Here is a 20,925-nt window from a genome sequence, read left to right as displayed (position 1 = left end):
TTAGTATTGCTCTAATCAAGCGAAATCACAGTGGAACTCAGACTCAGGTGAAGGAACGGAAAGTCTTTTCGTCCTCTGCTTTCTTCACTCCTTTGAACTCCGAAGCCCTCGCCGCCCACACTCTACACTACATCTCGGTGCATGTTTCTCTCCGAGAATCACCGCCGTGTCAAATCGATTATCATTCCGGAACCCTAGCCATCTGCTGGCTTCTTCGCCGGGGGATCCCCTCTATTTCAAGTGCGCGGCCGCTCCTAGAGAGATAAAGTTTGCGTAAATTGATTACAATCGCACTGCAAACATGGCGAACTTAGCCCTAACTGGAATATTGGAAAAGGTAAACACACCTCATTGCTGATTTTGTCCACTTTTTTTCCTCTGCCGTGTATGGCAGGCAGGATGTGATTGATTGATATTCTGAATGATTTTGGGGGTGCAACGCAATGCAGATGACTGGGAAGGATAAGGACTACAGATACATGGCAACTTCTGATTTGCTTAACGAGTTGAACAAAGAAGGGTTTAAACTCGATGTTGATCTCGAAGCGAAGCTTTCTAACATTGTCATCCAGCAACTCGATGATGCAGCAGGCGATGTTTCCGGATTAGCTGTCAAGTGGTCTGATCCCACTGCTTGCTTAATTCACTATGTGTTTTGTATTTGCTTCTTAATTTTTTTTATTGATTTTATCTCTGCTAAAATTGTTGTGAAATTTTTTATTATTTTAGGAGTAAATGATTTTACACTCTTGCAGATGATAAAATTTCTATATATACAATAGTTTCTAAGTTTTGGTTCTACTTTTATATTGCATGAATTAGAATGTAATTCTCACTGACCAATGCTTAAATTGTACTGGAGAGATACAGTAGATGCTGTATCATTAGCTACACATAGTAAAATGTCTCTGTTTACTTGGCAACGCAACCATGTGAGTGATACATCTGTTTGTGCAGAATGAGCTTTCACGATTACTTCCATGATATAAATTTAAGAGTTATTTCAAAAGGTTGCCTAACTATTATATTAACTGACTTATCTGCATGGAGATGGAAAAGTAGATCCAGAAGTTTTAGTAGTATGCTATGCTGGTAAGCCATAATCTAATTATATATTGTTATGTTTCTGTAAATCCTAGCCTTGTTCCCTTGGTGAAAAAAATCCACGAGCAGCAGGTTCTTGAGATGACTAATAAGCTTTGTGATAAATTGCTCAATGGGAAAGAGCAAAATCGTGACATTGCCAGCATTGCTGTTAAGACAATTGTTGCTGAAGTTCCTAACGCAACTGTTGCACAATCTGTTCTTGTATCCATTTCTCCCAAGTTGATACGAGGAATAGTCACACAGGTCAGTCTGATATATATTTCTTTAATTTTTCCCTTCTACTTGACTAGCCAAATACCTTCTAAAGCAATCTATATTAGTACTATTTTAAGCTAATTCTGTCATTTCAATTGTGTGAGTTAGTAGAATATGTAGAAGCTGTTTATGCCTGAACTGTATGGCATCATTACTATTGAAACTTGATTGATTTCGCTTCAGATGATAACAGAGGTTTTTGTTCATGACTTCCTTTAATGGTTGGTTTTATATTCCAAATTTTCAATGAAACTGACCCTAACCAAAGAGGAAGTGACCTTCTATAAAAGATCCCCTTTTGTGTGGTGAAGCTTCTTGAAGTAAAATAAGGGTTTAGATATCTAAGTTTTTGCTCACGACCGTTAAACATTAGGATATGTTTAAAATATTACATTTTAAATGACGATCTTCACCAGGGGGAAAGTGCTGAAGATATTTAACATTAAATGGTACTCCTTTCTATTAGGCTAAGCTTATGATGAGGTAGTTGTTGGACAGGAGTCCAGAAGAGCTTCAAAGGTTCAGTATGGGTATAAGTTGCATGATTGGTCATGCTCCACTAGTAAGAATCTCATCACTAAAAAGATCATATTTGTCTTTATATGAGTTAAAACTTAAAAGTAGATGAAAACTATCTAGACTATGAATGCTTTTAAGGGAAAGCCTGCGCACTCTAACCCAAATCTTTTCAACACATGCAATTTCTTTTCCGCCGATGTGTCTGCATTTTGTACTTGAATTCCTTTTATACCCGCTCCTTCAGTTAATTCAATATCTTCTTTATTTGCTTCAAAATTGTTTGGCTATAAATTTTGCAAGAATATGAGGATTTCCTTAAGGTTGTGCAATTCTTGCAGCACTCTGAAGTGAGATTCACGTTTCTCTGATTTTTTTCTCTATAGACTATGTGGATGCTATTAACCTGATTTTTCTACCAAGTTCTGCATTCATCTAGACAAATTCGTTTTATTAGGTTTACCATCTGACTATTGCAAAGTAGATTAGCTACTCTCCTTTACGAAATGCACTAGAATTCAGAGAAAATTAAATGAAGATTAGCTACTCTCCTTTAGGCCATCCACAATAGGAATAGCCCAGCAATAGCCCAGCCATAGCCCAGCCACTGCCACATCATCAGCACTAAAAATCCTCCTGCCACATCATAAATAGCCCAGCCATAGCCTAGCCACATCATAAATAGCCCAGCCACATCAATAGCCATATCACTAATAACAATTATATAAAATGACATAATTAACAATCACACAATATACGAAATTTAATTTACGAGACATATACGGGAAAAGTTTAATAATACTATTAAAAATTAAAAAAGTACTAAAATTTTAAAAAATACATTAATAAAAAAAAATTAATTTTCGCGCTGGGCGGTGCGCTGGGCGATCCGGGAGCTGCAATAGCGCCGAAAGGACCGCCCAGCCGACCGCCCAGCGCCGCGCCACGCCACCGCCCAGCGCTGCGCGGTTTCTCTCTCCAGTCAGCGGCTGGGCGGCTGCAATAGACCGCCCAGCGAACCGCCCAGCGCCGGCGCTCGGCTGGGCGGTCGCTGGGCGGTTATTGTGGATGGTCTTACGAAATGCACTAGAATTCCGAGAAAATTAAATGAAGTTCACATATTTGAATAAAAAACCTTGTTATAAATCTTGGAAGTGTTCGAACAATCAAATCAAGGGTTTAATTGTATTGTTTTTTTTAATGTCTTATTACAGATTTACCCCAACACGTGCCTTTTATGTTCTCTTTCCAATTAAACTTACTTTATTTCTTTCTGTAGGGGATGGGCACAGAAATCAAATGTGAATGCCTTGATATTTTGTGTGATGTTCTACACAAATACGGCAATCTAATGGCATCCGATCATGAGGTGCTGCTGAGTGCACTTTTGCCCCAGTTGACCACCAATCAGGCCAGTGTGAGAAAGAAGGCTGTTTCATGCATTGGTAAGGTTACTGACCCTAGTGTACTCTAGAATAATGTACCCTTTTGTTTCGTATTCTCAAATGAGCTCATGATTGAGATGTTGTAATGTAAAACTTCTGTTGCAGCATCTCTGGCTTCAAGCTTGTCAGATGATTTGCTGGCAAAGGCTACAGTTGAAATTATCCAGCTTTTGAAAAACCAGACAACAAAATCAGAAATTACACGTACAAATATTCAAATGATTGGGGCGTTAAGGTAAGTTGTTGAGCAGTTTCTCCTTTTTTTATTGTTACATGCGTCTATATAACTTTTCTGGCACAACATACTACTATACTATGTTCATCGAGTTCTGGTGGATTACATTATTCTTTCAAGCAAGATGTTGCTGCAGTTTAGGAGCAAAGTTCTAGTTGCAATAGCTCATCTCTATGTGTTAATCTGCTCAATTCTAGTGGATTAATAAACTAATTCTTAAAGGCTGTTCCTTTACTACATGCTACATTGTAGAAGTGAATGAATTAATTGACAGTTTAATACTCATATAGTGTTAGACTGTTAGTCTGATCTATAATTATTAGCTAGGTTGAATATAGATGCTTTGGTTGGATATATATGCTTTGGTTTACTGGGATTGGGAAATTTTAATAGTGCACATGTTCAGTCTAGGATGGTATAGTGAAGACTGAAGGGGCAGTGGTTGAATCCTTATTTTGGACTATTTATTTGGAACCAGCCTACTTGCTAATGAAGTTGAACTGAAAAGCAGACTGATTTAGAGGAAATTGTCTGTTCTTAATTAGAAATTATTTCCTAAAATGTATCATTGTATTTCAGTGTGACTTTTGTAAACATGCTACCGATTTATGAGGTGTCTCATAGTTAATGATCCTTGATTTTTTTTTGTTATGAAGTCGTGCTGTTGGCTATCGTTTTGGTCCACACCTCGGAGATGCTGTTCCTATTTTAATTAACTACTGTAATAATGCATCAGAGAATGACGAAGAGCTTCGTGAGTATAGCTTGCAGGTACTTTGTATATTCTTGTTTTTATTATTATTTATTATTACTCCCTCCGTCCCATAGTAGATGTCACACTTTACTTTTTAGTTTGTCCCACAAAATATGTCACATTTCCTCTTTTGGAAAAAGATTCCTCTCACGTCAATTATAAAATTATATTTTCTCTCACGACTTAACACACAAACTAACATCTCCTAAAATCTCGTGCCATCTCTCAAGCGTGCCATCTTCTTTGGGACGGAGGGAGTACTATTTTATTATTTTAATCTCCCACTTCTTTATTGTATTTTTCCTTTAAGACATCGTATATGTTCTGATGTAGGCATTAGAGAGTTTTCTACTTAGGTGTCCCAGGGATATCTCTTCCTACTGTGACCAAATCTTACATCTTACTTTGGAATTTCTGAGTCATGATCCAAATTTTACTGATAACATGGAAGAAGACACAGATGATGAGAGTTATGTGGAGGAGGAAGATGAGTATGTTTTAATATTTATTGGGTGTGGAGTAATGCTCGAGAAAATATGTACTCATGGTTATTTTATGTTTGTAGTGATAGTGCTAATGAGTACACTGATGATGAAGATGTAAGCTGGAAAGTGCGGAGAGCTGCTGCCAAATGCTTAGCTGCTTTAATTGTTTCTCGGCCTGAGATGCTTTCAAGACTATATGAAGAGGTATGCAGTTTATCTGTTTTCATGCCTACCACTTGCTGTAACATGAAGGGTTTTACAGTTAGTGGCTCGCATTGAGATTCTCCGAACTGAAAGACCTGTATGCTTTGGCTACATAAACTGATTTTAAATATCATACCAATGACAGCATTCACATGGAAATTGTTATGCATGATTGTCGAGTACCTGCACCTTTATTTTTGTCCCCACTAGAACTGTAACTTGTCCCTGGAGGTTTTATATTGCTTATTTTTCTACCCACTTTGGCTATTATATATTACTATCATTCAAGAGAGACCAATTGATAGATGTTTTGAGATCTTGGAACTTTTTTCCAAAATGAAATGGCACACAAAGACATGAAGCTTTGTGTGAGCTGGGCCAGCTCGCAAAATTTGAAAAACTAACGAGATACACACGATATACAACTCTTTGGATTCTACTCTACTCTAAAAGATGAATGTCACTAGAGAGTGTTCATACTATAAGTTCTTGTACTAATTTCTCTTGAATGCATGCAAGTAAAAATGTCAACGTAATAATTGCACTGGATATTTTCTACAAAAGTTTATTTGGGGGAGTGCATGGAATCATGGATTGAAAACCCTGCTGGTTGATCACGAAGAAAGAGTTGAGCTTCTTATTGGTTTTTATCGCATGACACAAAATTTTTATAGCTGAAGATATAAAAAACCAAGGCATTCAGGTTAAAGAAGACTCATGTGCCAGAGCCATGTTTATTATGTATAAAATGTTAAAATATTTGATCGTGCACCCAGTTAGCCCTTTTTGATCTAATAACTGGTGAAATCTTGTGGTACTACTGGAAATGAATTCTTTCTAAAATCAAGCATATGATATTACTACCTAAAGGTTAAGCATCTATTTCTAGGTATTCACGGGTGCGAGATTTTCCTTTTCTGTTAATGTGGAATGTGAGAAATGTAGACACTAGACATGATGGTCAATCTAATGTTTTTTGACATGCAGGAGAAGTTCTTTCTTTTGTTCTCTGCATCTAGTTGTTTCTTTTTCATTTTGTATTTGTTTTAGGGTTTAGGCTGTATGAATAACTGAGTTTGTAACCCTACTCATTTCAGGCTTGTCCAAAGTTGATTGATAGGTTTAAAGAAAGGGAAGAGAATGTCAAGGTATTAATTATATTGTGTATGTCCGACAGTGAGGTTGCTTCTTCTTCTTTTATCTAATGGATTATCCTGTAGATGGATATCTTCAATACGTTCATTGAATTACTTAGACAAACAGGAAATGTTACAAAAGACCAGACAGATTTTGATGAATCAAGGCAAGTGCACTTTTCCTCCTTGGTTGTTTGGATTTTCTTCTGCTGTGTATTAAATCCCATTATTCATTTATTGCTCATAGAATTTGATGAGCTTCTGATTTTACCGAAGGCTATCGAATGAATTATGTTGCATAGTGCTTTTATTTTCTCTTATACATACTGACTTCATATTGTTATTAGTGTGTTGAATATTTGATTTCATGTTTGTCAATCCACTGGTCTCCTGCATGTTGATTACATATCTGGAAAAGAAAGCCAACGAAAAAGATCATAGCTGGCTTGGGGCTTAGCATAAATTTTGTAATATCTATTAGATGCACCTCATCCACTCGTGACAATTACTAACCAAAATTGCCGATATTCTCAATGTGTTTCTTCTTTTCTGGATAATACTATAATGATGCTCTCCATCCATGGAGCAAAAGAGACTGTCGTCCACATTTGCTGATCGGAAATTTTTTTATTTCTTTCTATTATTGCAACATTATGCAGTCCTAGATATCTATTGAAGCAAGAGGTGGCAAAGATTGTTCGATCTGTAAATAAACAGTTACGCGAGAAATCTGTCAAGACAAAGGTAGAATAAATTACAAGATACTGTGTGTTATGCTGAATCTTGAGCACTGGGAGTTCATCACTTTGGTTGTTCTGCAGGTTGGAGCTTTCTCTGTTTTGAAAGACCTGGTGATTGTTTTGCCTGATTGCCTTGCAGACCATATTGGATCTCTGACGCCAGGAATTGAGAAAGCACTTTGTGTAAGATTTTTTGTTGTTTTTTCCTTTCATGTTTTGAGTTTCATTATTTCATGTTTTCCTAGAACTTTGATTGAATATTTTGCATTTACCTCTTCGACAGGACAAATCTTCTACCTCAAATTTAAAGATTGAAGCTCTTGTTTTTACTAGATTAGTGTTGGCCTCACATGCTCCTCCTGTTTTTCATCCGTACATCAAGGTAGTGTCTAATCAAGTTGGTCAATGATTTATATACTTTCTCAACTATTTGATACATGAACGTCACAACACAATTATTTTTTGTTCAATTTTTGTTTTCTTCAGAATCAGATTAGTGCGTCTGTTTTTATTATTGATACTTTTGGGGAACTTACATTTTTAATCGCTTAAGGGTAATGGACTTGTTAGTTGATTTCGAGTTATAGATTTTTATGCAGACAAACAAAGGATGTTATAAATGATATTCAATACTTAATGCTAGTCATGGCATAATAACTTTCATTTTTTTAATCATTTTATTGTTTCCACGAGGTCTGAGGTTTCTGTATTTATATTTTTATTCTGGGTTATATACATATTGCATTTCTCTATGTTTATGGATGTTTGGTGAGGATTGTGCTGGAACTTCACTTGATGAGAGAGATGTCATACAATGGAAAATTACTCCTGTAGTACTTATTAGTTAATTTTAAGAGCACAGACCTCTATACAGACTGCATATCAAAGTAAACGACTGAAAGTTGAATGTTTAACGATATATCAGGGGGTAACACAACCTGTTTAGCTTTCCTGCCTGAATCTTGGGTCTTGAGTCTTTGATTCTTTCATTAGCTCTCTGCTGATATAAAGTTTGGTGAGCTATTTCTCCTGTTCTCTGCCTAATTAGATAAATACTTTAGGTTTGCATAAAAGGACAACAAGTTGAAAATTATTACATACCATGTCAGCTTCCAGCCTTCCACAAAATCTGCACCTAATGTGAACAGTCCTTGTGTTTCCGTTTTCTTTGAGAATCAATCCAGTTGAAATTGTTTACTACTCCCTCCGTCCCGCTAAGATGACACATTTCTTGGCCGACACGGGATTTTAGGAGTTATTGGTTAATGTGTTTAATTAGAGAGAGAAAAGGTGGGTGTAAGTATTAAAATAGAGAGAGAAAGAAAGATGAATATTTTAAAAGGGGTGAGAAAAAGTGGTTGGGTGTATTCATTGTAGAGAAAAAGTTTCCAAAAAAGAAAATGTGTCATCTTATTTGGGACAAACTAAAAAGGAAAACGTGTCATCTTAAGTGGGACGGAGGGAGTATAACAGAATCTTGTTCTTTCCTTAGAGAAGTATGTCCATGATCCTTCATTTCTTCATCTCTGTTCCCAAAAAGCACTGAACATGGGTGCGTTATTTGTGCCCGTTTATAGCTATACCTTAACTAAAATCCCAGGCTAAGAAAAAAAAGCTAGATGAATTATTTGTTTCAAATTTTCATGGACTTCCATGAATTTTTGGCTGTAATGATTTTGTGTCATTCATTTTGCATTCTTCCTTTAAAATAATTGTATGGTTGATGTTCATGAATTTGAAAATTTTCTGATTCTATGAAATGTTGTCATAGTTCTGTACTGAGTATCTTTGCCTGTTTTCTTAGGCAATATCTGCTCCAATCATATCTTCTGTTGGTGAACGGTATTATAAAGTTACAGCAGAGGCATTAAGAGTATGTGGGGAACTTGTTCGTGTCGTGCGACCAGATATTGAGGTTTTCTTCATATCATTGAACATTTGAACTTATAGCTACATGCCTACTTGTTAGGGAGTATTTACCTCTGAAAATGTAAATTTTATCTTTTTGTCCAGGTTTATGATTTTGATTTTAAACCCTATGTCCATCCTATATTTGCTGCTATCATGTCACGTTTGACCAATCAAGATCAGGATCAGGTTAGCAACAGTCTTGCAGCTATATCCCGTGCTCTTTCTATTATCATGTCTTACTCCTATCCTTTGCAGGAAGTGAAAGAATGTGCGATTTCCTGCATGGGACTTGTGGTTTCTACATTTGGTGATCATCTTGGGGCAGAGCTACCTTCATGCCTCCCAGTGCTTGTTGATCGAATGGGAAATGAGATTACTCGTCTTACAGCTGTCAAGGTTTGTGGAAGTTCTTCTGTAGTCATTTAATGGATTTTGATTTATATAACATTTTATGATTTTTTTCTTTGATATACAACTATGTGCAACTTTTCATTATTGGACAAACTTTGTATTCTGAGTTGGATGTTCCTTTATGTTACGTGGGTCTATCAAACATACCCTTCTATGTTCAAAATGTTAGTTAACGCCCCGAAGATGATGTATGATGACTGATGAAATGGGTGGTGTTATTGGTTATTGGGTACATTTAATGGATTTTGATTCATATAACATTTTACGATTTTTTTTCTCTTTTATATACAACTATGCACAACTTTTCATTGTTGGACAAACTTTGCATTCTTAGTTGGATGTTCCTTTATGTTATGTGGGTCTAGCAAACATATCCTTCTATGTCCAAAATGCTAATTAATGCCCCAGAGATGGAGTATGATGACTGAGGAAATGGGTGGCGTTATTGGCTATTTGGTACACAAGAAGCTGCCTGCATGTGGTCCAAGTTTGGAATGGTGTTTTGTTCACTTAAATGTATGAATGTGATAAAATGTGTGTGTCCACCAGCTTCTTTCTGAGAAATGCACATGGATACATGTTGCCTTTGGTAACAAACTGTGCTCAACTGAACCTAAGAAGAATTGAGGAATAGGTGCTGATAGCTATTTAGTGACTGGAGAATTGGAGATCAATATGCATCAAATCATAACATGACTTTGGTTACTCTGTCATCTCATCTGCCACTTTGTCCAATGGGTGGATCCATAAACTGCATGAACCTATTTGTGTTGCATCACCTAGCTGTTAGGACTTCTTCTTCAGTTTGTTTGAGCAGTATTATCAACAAAACATATATTAATAATTTTGAATGACACTTTAAATTTAATTTACTGTTTCATTTGCAAATCACCATACCTTTATTCTATTTGATTTTTTTGTCCAGGCATTTGCTGTCATTGCTGCTTCTCCTTTGCACATTGACTTATCGTGTGTTTTAGAGCATGTAATTTCTGAGTTGACTGCATTTCTAAGAAAGGTATAAACTATTACTCTTCCCTTAGCATTTAAATGAATTTTTCCATATGGTGTAAACCGAGCTGTTTTGATGGTTCTACTTGAATAGGCCAATCGAGCGCTAAGGCAAGCTACACTTGGGACACTGAACACACTTATTGTAGGATACGGCGATAAAATTGGTTCAGCTGCTTATGAAGTCATTGTTGTTGAGCTTTCAACTCTGATCAGGTTAACAATATTTGATCTATTGTCAATGCACCAAGCTATTGCTGGCTTTATTTTTTTTTCATGGTTAAAGAGTTCATAGATGATAATTTGACTTTGTCATTTGTAAATCTTGATTCTACCTATTTTCTCTTTTCAGTGACTCAGATTTGCATATGGCTGCTCTTGCATTGGAATTGTGTTGCACATTAATGGCTGACAAAAGATCTGGTCCGAATGTCGGTCTGACTGTCCGAAATAAAGTTCTGCCACAAGCTCTGACTTTAATTAGAAGCTCTCTGCTCCAGGGCCAGGCACTTCTGGTACTAATTAGTAATTTTATATTTCATTGATTAGTGCATGTTGTAGCCTTATAAAAAGTTTGATTCTCTTTTACTGTCTTGGAAATCACAGGCGCTACGAAATTTCTTCACTGCGCTGGTTTACTCGGCCAACACAAGCTTTGATGTACTGCTTGACTCTCTTCTTTCTGCTGCCAAACCATCTGCCCAGACTGGTGCCGTTGCGAAACAGGCTTTATTCTCAATTGCTCAATGTGTGGCTGTTCTCTGTCTTTCTGCTGGCGACAAAAAGTGTTCCTCTACAGTTAACATGCTTACAGACATCTTAAAAGCTGATAGCAGTACCAACTCGGTATGCAAATTTACTTGATCATATTTTAAACATGACTATTAAATTTCAACTCAACATTAAATCAAATTAATGATGGCTTCCTCATTGGCCGTGTCTCTGAACGTGTGGAATCCAAAATCATAACCAAGAAAAAGAAAAAAAAAAATTTAAAATAAAAAATTGTTAGTTTGTTTTCATTGAGGGCTGCATTTCACAATTGCTCATTATTTCACACCTTTTCATTTTCATTCCATCCCATCAGTAACTTGAACAAAAAAGAATTCAACCATATCCATAATAATCACTTCAACTAATTCTAATAATTGATACAAGAATACTATTTCAGCCTCCGATCATGTCAAATTAAATATTAAAAAAAACTAGAATAAACTTAGGATGTAACTTACCTTTACAAGCATAACAAATAAGAAGAAAATAAAATAGTGATAAATTAAAATGAAGAAAAGATCAGAAACAAGAAGATTGGCGGGAATTGTAGTAGTAGTAGCAGTAGTTATAGGCGTTTAGGCGGAGGAAGAGCCTCCTTCGCCTAGTGGAGAAGAAGAGGCCGTTTTTGAGCTTGAACCAAATCTTCTTCCTCAGCCTTCTCGCGCTTCTGAAGCGAACGGAGATGGCCTTTTTCACTCTGAAGTAGGATGTTTTGATTCTATCGGAGACGCTCTGCTTCCTTGAAAACGTGTAGCTTCGCAGGAAGAGCTGCCTTTCTCCAGCTCTCTGTATCCGATCTCGCTCCGAAAACACGCAGATTTGCGGCTCCATCTGAATAATTTAGAGAGAGAGAGAGAAGAGAGAGACGGATCTAGGAAGGAGAAGGGTTGATCGGTTTATATATAAAAGGGGGAGATGGGTTTATTTGTTTGTTGGCGGTTTTATTTATTTATTTATTATGCTTCCACTTTAATTTTGGGGGCTGTGTTTATAATTGTGTTTCTTATACAGGTGTGTTTTTTTTTCTGAAATTAGGAAAATCGTATTTTTGAGATAGTATTTTGAATATTTGATTCTTGTGATATTTAAATTTATTTTTTCATGAAAATTTGAAATATTTTATTGACGGTATTTGGTGAATAAAGTAACAATGTTTTGTTAGCGGTCGGCTTTTGAAAACTATTTATTAAGGTAAAAAAAGAGAGCTGAGTATCTTATTTAATTCGAAGAATAATTGAAGTTTAGTAACCATTTTGATATTTAGCATTTTTTTTATTCATGCATACACTATTGTTTGGTAAGGTTTTGGAAATTTAACAATATTTTGTGGTATACTCTCTCTGTCCGCGAAGAGGAGTCTCATTCCATTCCGGCACGAGTTTTAAGAAATGTTAAGAAAAGTGTGGTGGAAGAAAGTAGTGGAATATGGGTCCTACATGTAAGTTTTAGTTGTAAATAATATGTGAGTGAAATGACTTGGTAAAATATGAGGGTCTCTTTACCATTTATGGTAATTATGAATCGGGACACCTATTTGTGGACAGACCAAAATGACAAAACGTGACTCTTATTTGCGGATGGAGGGAGTAAATCACAATCTTTAAAACTTATCAAGTCCCTAGATCATTTTAATTTGTTATGAAGTCTCTAGATCATTTTAATTTGTTATGATATTACCAATTTACCATTAGATCTCCTTTTGCAATTGAATCGTGACGTACCGTGTAAAGACGATTTGATGGGCATTTTGGTCCTTTTATATATGTACAATGTACAATGAATACCTTAATATAGTTAGAGTTGGTAAATAGTATATTAATATGGGCAAGAGAAAATCTTGTGCCAAGGATTTAATTTGCTTCTAGTCTTAATAATACTATTAATTAGGATTGGACCACAATCCCCTTTAATGTCTTATTCTGTTTCCTAAAGAAGTTTCTGATAAGAAATAAATAAGGGGGAGCAAAAGAAAAAGGTTTTGAATTTTATAAATTTAAGGACTCTTTTATTCAAGAAAATGTACGAAATGTAAAAATATTATCCATTGGAACCTAATTAATCATACAAGAGTTTAGAAAAAAAATTCATATCTAACGATATGGTTATAGTAATTACTTTATAAAATTTTATTTCGTTTTAATTCGAATTTTCACCTTTGAAACAATCTTAAATAAGATTTTATCCTCTTTATTAGAAAAGCAACACTTTCTATGAAACATCTACTTCTCTATACTCTATAGTAGTAGTAGTATGAAATTTTATATCATGGACAAAAGGGAATATTCTCTTTTCTTGGCAGTGAGCGAATTAAAATTCTCCCTATATCTATATGATAGTGTCATGTAAATAAATATGTATATCTAGCATTATTATATTATGATATAATAATTTTAAAATAAGAAACTTAACTTAATATTTTTATGTTAGGCCTAATGGTGATGAATAAATAGCTTTCATGATGGAAGTAGTTAAATAATTTTTGAATATTATATATATTTAAGAAGTTAAAATATGTTAAACAATGTAGTATCATTGAATTATTAAAGAAAGTAAGTGACACACTTGTACTAAACAAAACGCTTCATGGATAAGGATTCGTGAACAAAGATTTCTTTTGCGGGCAAGAAAGAGATTCCCACAAAAAAAGTCAAAAATTAAGTGACATAATTGAAAATGAACATAATAAATGAGAAAAATGTTACAACCTACATAACTCATGTGTCTTCTCAAATTCTATGTCCAATCAAAATTCGTTAATTAAAAAGCTATCTTAATGCTTAGCTTAAACAAATTATCTGACCAACGTTAAAAGTCGTCCAAATCTCCAACTAACAGAGCGTTATGACGCAGTTAACATTGTTTGCTAAGTTACTCTTTTAATAAATACTATACTACTACTATTTTCCAAAGTAAGTTTTGAATATATCTTATGTCAAGTGATTGTAGTATTTTTAATTTTTAGTCCTCAAGAATTTTACCACAAGGTTTCTTTAACAATAGTTTAGAAAAAAATACAAAATGATCCAAACTTTCATATTTATCTAGTTTGCTTAAGTGAGTTTCAATGTAGAGAAATGCACAAAAATATTCTAAATCCACATTTTTTTTCACAATTCTTAATTTTGTTTTTTTATAAACACTTGAATAGGGTAGTAATAAAATACAAACTCTAAATATTGTACAAATTTAAAACTATGATATGGACTGTCAGAAAATGTCATTAGATGACAAAATAATAGCAATAGAAAATTTCAATACAATGTCAACACATCATCAACCGTTGACACCGTGTTGATATTTTTTGTTGTTATTATTTTGTCATCCGTTGACATTTTTTAACAGTTCAGGTCATAATTTGGAGTTTGTACGATATTTAGAGTTTACATTTGATTACATCCGCGCTTATATATATATATATATATATATATATATATATATATATATATATATATATATATATATATATATATATATATATATATAAGTGATTTGTATTGGGAGTGAATCATTGACAAAAAAATGTACAAATAATTTGATTGAAGAAAACAAATGAATTCAAAGTCATGACATTCATTTATGGAGCTAACTTGACTGACTAAGAAGCATATTTTTCATGTCACCTACCAATCTTGTTTTACCCCTTTTTTAATCCTTTATGTTTTGCGTATTGACATCATTTCATATAAAGAGTCTACCGAAAGTTAAAGCATAGTAAAATTAATTAATCCAACGTGTTTCAAAGTTCAAACTCCCAAATCACATGGTAAACTGGCGAAGAAGTAATTTTGCAAGAAATGTCAAAATATAAAACAAAATGTCAAACCCCAAAACATCATATTTCAAGCGCCAAATGTAACAATTCACAATAGTTGTACATTAATTATTCAGCACCTAACATTTGGTCAAACTAAGTAGCCTATCCTATAAGTGCAGGCTAATCCTTTTATTTAAACATAATCATTTTGATCCTACCACAACAAGATAGAAATCCTACATTTATTTTCCAAACCAACTAGCATTTAATTTCTATTCATTTCAGAAAACGATTGGGCTTCACCCATGACATCTTCACATGCACATACAATTGACAAATTTTACTCCATTGGTTTCCTTAAAAATAGAATTTTTTTTGGTCCGTTATCTAAAAATCGAAACTTTCAGTTTAAGAAATTTTCTTTCTATCCAAAAAGATAGGATTTATTTTCTACTAACACACTTTTATTTCTATTTCTTTCTTACTTTACTAATTTTGCATTGAAAACCCGTGTTGTTTCAAAAGTTCCTATATTAGGAGACGGAGAGAGTAGGACACTACTTTTAAAATAATTATTATGATAAGCAGGGCTGTCGATTTTCGATATGATACAAAAATCTAAATATTAATAGGTTTGGGTCAAGTCGGGTTTGAGTCTTTATGAGTTTGACCCATTAGGAATTCAGATTCAGTACTATTGTGTTGGGTTCGGATAACCTTAAATAATTAAGTATTATCTTAATCATACTTATATTTTTTTAAAATACTATAATTTAGTTTTATTCTCTAGATTCACGTAAGTTAGGTTTAAATCATGTAATATCAGGTTCAAGTCTTTGTCGTGTTGTGTCAATCCATATTACATTGTGTCGTATTTGGGTTTGAAGGTAGTAGGTCGAGTTTGTGTACAAGTTGAGAATTTGTATAATAAGTTGGGTTTGAGTTATGCCTTATTGGGTTGGATTATTATCAATTTGATCCGATAACGACCTAATCCACATGATTTGCCACCACACTAGCTAGAATAAACACCAAAAAATCTCCCACATATATATATCCATGTAGGTGAATCAAACCATCAACTTACTAATTGAAGTAAAAAATGAAAATTTGGAAGATTTTTAGAAACACTACTTATTACATGATATATAGCAGAAAAATCATGAATAGGTGGGAAAACTTAAAATTTGAGTTTAAGTACCAAAAACTCATTTAAAGTAGTAAAGAGATAATCAAGACAGATGCAACCAACCACATCCACGAAGTATGCTTTGTTTATTAATTAAACTTCACCATATTACAATAATTCATTAATCACATTCAAGATAAAATTATAATATATGCATTGTGCATCAAGATTGTTGGGACACAATGTCCGAATTAATAATGCGATTGAAACCGGCCTTAATTATTATGGTGCAAAAAGGTCTATTTAATTTGTAACATGATATTTTTTCTCAATTCTATGGTCACTTGTCACACTTGATCAAGCTAATATAAGCACATTTTCATTGGGGAGCATAGGTCCCAACATTATTAATATTGTTCTTCTTGTTATTATAGTACTACTTCAAATTTTATAAGTTCTCAAAAGTTTCTCAACGTTATTATTTATTACAGGGAAATAAACAATAGTGTTTGCCAGAAATAATAGTTCATTGCAGGATGGTTTCAATTCATATGCTCACTCACTTTATGTATGTATAGTGTTTGGCCAGAAGTAATATATTGTGGGCTGTTTGGTCATTTCCATTTATGAATATGTAAATTTAGTTGAAGATAATCGAGACATAGACGCAAAGTTAATAATCATTACTAAATTATTGCAAGTAAAATGCAATGATTAAATATGGATTTAAATGCTTTTAATTAATTACCGACCCACCTTTCCATGTTGCTTCACATTGAAACATCAATGCATAGGAGCTTTGACAGCTAAAGCAATCAAGAAAGCAAGATATATTCAATCGTCGGAGCATCAATAACCCGGCCTGGTTTCAGGCCCCAAGTCCCCACCACGCATCATTCCTTTATAGTTGCGGCTCAGGCCCCAACTGCTCTAACCCTGCAGACCACAACCCGGACCGCAACTAATAAATGACACTATTCACAACTTCAACATATTTGACTCGTAAATACAATTCGTTGAACAATTCAAATCGGGAAAATAAATTGTTCATTCGAAAAAAGAAATTACAAATCCTAGAAAAAAAATTACAAATGCAAAAAAACTAAAAATTATAACATAAAAAATGCAAAAAATGCAAAAAAAACTAAAAATTATAACATAAAAAAATGCAAAAAAAAATTAAAAATTAGCAAATTGGATCCGCCGCCCCTATTCTTCATCTTCCTCCCTCTTCTTCCTCTCCCCCTCCCTCTTCTTCCTCTTCCAAATGCAAAAGAAATCAGAATATTGGGCTCTGTCACCCATCTCCCTCTCCCTCTTCTTCCTCCTCTTCCTCTTCCTCTTCCTCCCTCTTCTTCCTCTTCCAATTTTTGGCAAAAATTGCAGCTCCGTCACGTCCCGTCTCCGATTAACGCAGGGTCGGGCCGGACCCCGTGACCGTCACCAGGCCGCAAACGCTGCCCCGGGACCGGCCCAGGCCGCAAGTCGACCCCCTCTTACGCGCAGGACGGGCCGGGACTCGCGATTTGCGGCCCGACGCGTTAACGATGCCCTCAATATGCAGGAATTTTGACAACTTAAGAAATCAAGAATGCAAGTTATAGTCAGATTCCATGAATTATGCCATTTTTAACATGCAACATTATTTTTGGTACATAATGTTCCTATGGTATGTCCTGCAAAACACAAGAAAAAAGTACTGCAATACTTCGATTTTTAAAGTGCAATATACTCAACCTATAAAAACTTTTATAGTATAAAATTAGTAATAGAAATAGTAGAAGTTAAAAATGTCAATAATTTATGTTTTAGCTAATCATTATCAATATACATACAAAAATGTCATTTTAAAACAAATAAACGTAACAAGTAGACCAACTTTATAAGGTATTCTTATCTTGTACCAATAAATATGTTAAACTAATAGTAGTAATAAATAACAATAATGAATCAAGTTATACAACTGTCCTTAAATTTAGTTAAATATTTGGTATACCAGAAACAAATCATATTTTGAAGGAAAATAAAGTTCTTTTTTAATGTATAAACATGAGTATAATATTCATAGGTCTAGATCTAAATGAACTAGAACCTACGATAAAATGCTTGTAAATAATAATCTCTCTCTCTCACTAACTTAAAGTCCTTAGGTGCTTTACTTGACCTAATATACTCTTTTGACGAAAGAAGTGTCCTAAAATTAAAGGTGACTAAATGCCTAAAATTATACTCCCTCCGTTCCATAGTAATGGAGGCGTTTCTTTTGGCACGGAGATTAAGAAAAATTGTGTTAGGTGAGTTAAGTAAATGGAGAATAAAGTGGAAAATGAAAAAGGTAGAGAGATGAAGAGAGATTAAGTAGGCGTGGAGAAATGTGTTGACTTTTACTAAAAAAAAAGTGTTACGATTGGAGCGCGCTTGATCAAGGAGCAAGAAGAGCAACACGAAGAGATTTTACGTGGTTCGGTTTTGACAAACCTACGTCCACGGGCAAGAACTTGCTTCACACTTTATTGATGTATACGTGAGGAAAGATTACAACTCAAGAGCACTTCTATCAAACTCTCCTATCACTTCTAATCTCACTCTGCAACTCAAAGCTAATCAAGTGAAGGTGATACTCTCTTGAATCTATTGTACATGAAGTGAGTGTGTGCACTCTGCATTTGAGCTTATATACGCACAGCTCTTGGCCTCTCGCAGCTCGTGATCCCAGCTCGCGTTCCACACTTCATAACCGAAATATAGTTAGCAGCTTTCGCAACAGCTTCCAACAAACTAACCAACTCCCTCTCTTTCTCGGCCATTGATTTCCTTATTGATATCTAATGGTTCTTAAAGGTGATGCATGGTTATACTTAACAATCTCCACCTTAATCATGACATCAACTTTGTGATTCTTCCCAAAACCTTTTCTGAATCATTCTCGAAGCCCCACCAGCCCTAGACAGTATTTAAACTTCATGGTTGGTAATGGTTTAGTCAACATGTCAGCAACATTGTGATCTGTTGAGACTTTCACCATCCTTATCTCTCCTTTCTGGACCTCATCTCTTACAAAATGCATCCTTACATCAATGTGTTTACTCCTCTCATGAAAAACTTGGTGTTTTGCAAGGGATAATGCACTGCGACTATCACAAAATATGTCCACAGCTTCCTGCCTTTCACCAAAATCTTCCAAAATCCCTTTCAACCACTTGGCTTCTTTTACTGCCTCTGTGATAGCAATATACTCAGCCTCCGTTGTTGATAGTGCTACTACATGCTGGAGTCCTGACTTCCAGCTCACAGCAGTACCAAACAAGTTAAAATCATACCTTGTTTGTGATCTTCGATTATCTCTGTTTGAAGCATAATCTGAATCACAGAAACCTACAAGAGCTCCACCTTGATGATTGCTTTCTGCATTGTAAACCAAACCAAACTTTGATGCACCTTTGAGATATCTTAGCGTCCATTTTAGTGCAACCCAATGTTGCCTCCCATGATCAGCCATGAACCGGCTAGTCACACTGATAGCTTGAGCCAAATCTGGCCTAGTGCACAACATTGTGTACATGACACTGCCTATAATATTTGCATATGGTATCTTGATGAGTTCCATTCTTTCCTCATCAGAAATTGGTCTTTGATCCATACTCAGTTTGAAATGGCTGGCAAGGGGAGTGCTTACTACCTTTGATTCATTCATCTGGAACTTTATCAGCAGCTTCTCAATGTAATCAGCCTGAATCAGCCTAAGCTCTCTTTATCTTCTATTTCTGAATATATCCATCCCGAGTATCCTCATTGCCTCCCTCGGATCTTTCATTTCAAACTTCAACTCCAAACCAGACTTTAGTTTCCTCACTTCATCAATATTAGGTGCTGCCACCAGCATATCATCTACATATAAGAGAAGAAAAGCTATAGTAACCCCTTTACATTTTTTAATGTATACACAGCTGTCAAAGTGAGATTTTCTAAAACCCAGACTGGAGATGTGCTTATCAAACTTAATGTACCATTGCCTACTACTTTGTTTTAATCCATAAAGGTTTTTCTTCAATAAGCAGACCATATCTTCACTGCCCGGTGCTATGAAGCCCTCTGGATGTCTCATATAGATAGTCTCTTTCAAATCTCCATGGAGGAACACTGTTTTAACATCTAGTTGATGCAGCTCCCAATCATATCTAGCAACCAGAGCCAATAAGATCCTTATAGAAGTGTGTTTAACTACAAGAGAGAAAACTTCATTGAAATCCACCCCTCCTTCTTGAGTGAAACCTCTTGCTACAAGCCTAGCTTTATATCTGATGCTTTCAATTTCTCCAACCTCAAATTTTCTTTTGAAAATCCACTTGCAGCTAATCAGTTTTTGAGTACCAGGATTCTTCACTAGAACCCATGTCCAGTTTTTCAACAGAGAGTCAATCTCTTCTCTCATTGCTTTGATCCACTTTTCTTTATCCCTGCTCTTCATAGCTTCTGAGTAGTTGGCCGGCTCTGAGTGTTCTATAACCTCAGGAACACACAGGGCAAAGAAACTCATCTCATAATCATTATACTTGGATGGCATCCTTATTTCTCTTCTGGTTCTATCTCTGGCCAGCATGTACTGATTGTTGTTGCCTTGGTTTGTCTCAGATTGTCCATCTCCAGCCACATCATCTAAAGATACATTCTCAGACTGATTGTTTCTTTCCTCAGCAGCTGCAGAGGATTCAGCTCCACCTGGATCAGAGTACTCAAATATCACAGACTTCTGATTATCATGGTGTTGTTGTTCATCTTTTAGGTAAGGCATGCTGGATTCATCAAAGATCACATCTCTGCAGCTGATGACCTTCTGATTCCCTTTATCAGTGCACCATAATCTGTACCCTTTCACCCATGCTGATACCCAATCATTACACATTTCAAAGCCCTCGGATCCAACTTGCCTTGCTTGCAATGGGCATACGCTCTACAACCAAAAACTCTCATCTGATTATAGCTGGTGTCTTTCCCATACCACCTTGTATTTGGAACTTCATTCCCTACGACAGAAGAGGGTGAGTTATTGACTAGTGT

At 35.2% G+C, this 20,925-nt stretch overlaps 1 protein-coding gene across 1 annotated transcript; it reads left to right on the top strand.

Moving 5' to 3' along the window:
- Window positions 1-11,074, top strand: LOC121754739 (cullin-associated NEDD8-dissociated protein 1-like). The gene is made up of 20 exons (XM_042150051.1): window positions 1-337; window positions 450-619; window positions 1,140-1,350; window positions 3,158-3,323; window positions 3,429-3,558; window positions 4,215-4,329; window positions 4,646-4,803; window positions 4,878-5,001; window positions 6,099-6,149; window positions 6,222-6,304; window positions 6,797-6,881; window positions 6,959-7,060; window positions 7,161-7,259; window positions 8,682-8,792; window positions 8,891-8,974; window positions 9,044-9,184; window positions 10,125-10,217; window positions 10,305-10,426; window positions 10,563-10,725; window positions 10,817-11,074. Exons 1-20 carry the CDS (start codon window positions 302-304, stop codon window positions 11,072-11,074), a joined length of 2,502 nt encoding a protein of 833 aa, XP_042005985.1. The 5' UTR covers window positions 1-301.
- The last annotated feature ends 9,851 nt before the right edge of the window (window positions 11,075-20,925 follow it).

This window comes from Salvia splendens, chromosome 11, assembly GCF_004379255.2.
Source record: "Salvia splendens isolate huo1 chromosome 11, SspV2, whole genome shotgun sequence".
Taxonomy (NCBI): domain Eukaryota; kingdom Viridiplantae; phylum Streptophyta; class Magnoliopsida; order Lamiales; family Lamiaceae; genus Salvia; species Salvia splendens.
Note: the sequence above shows the minus strand (reverse complement) of the source record. Positions and strands in the feature narration are given on the sequence as shown.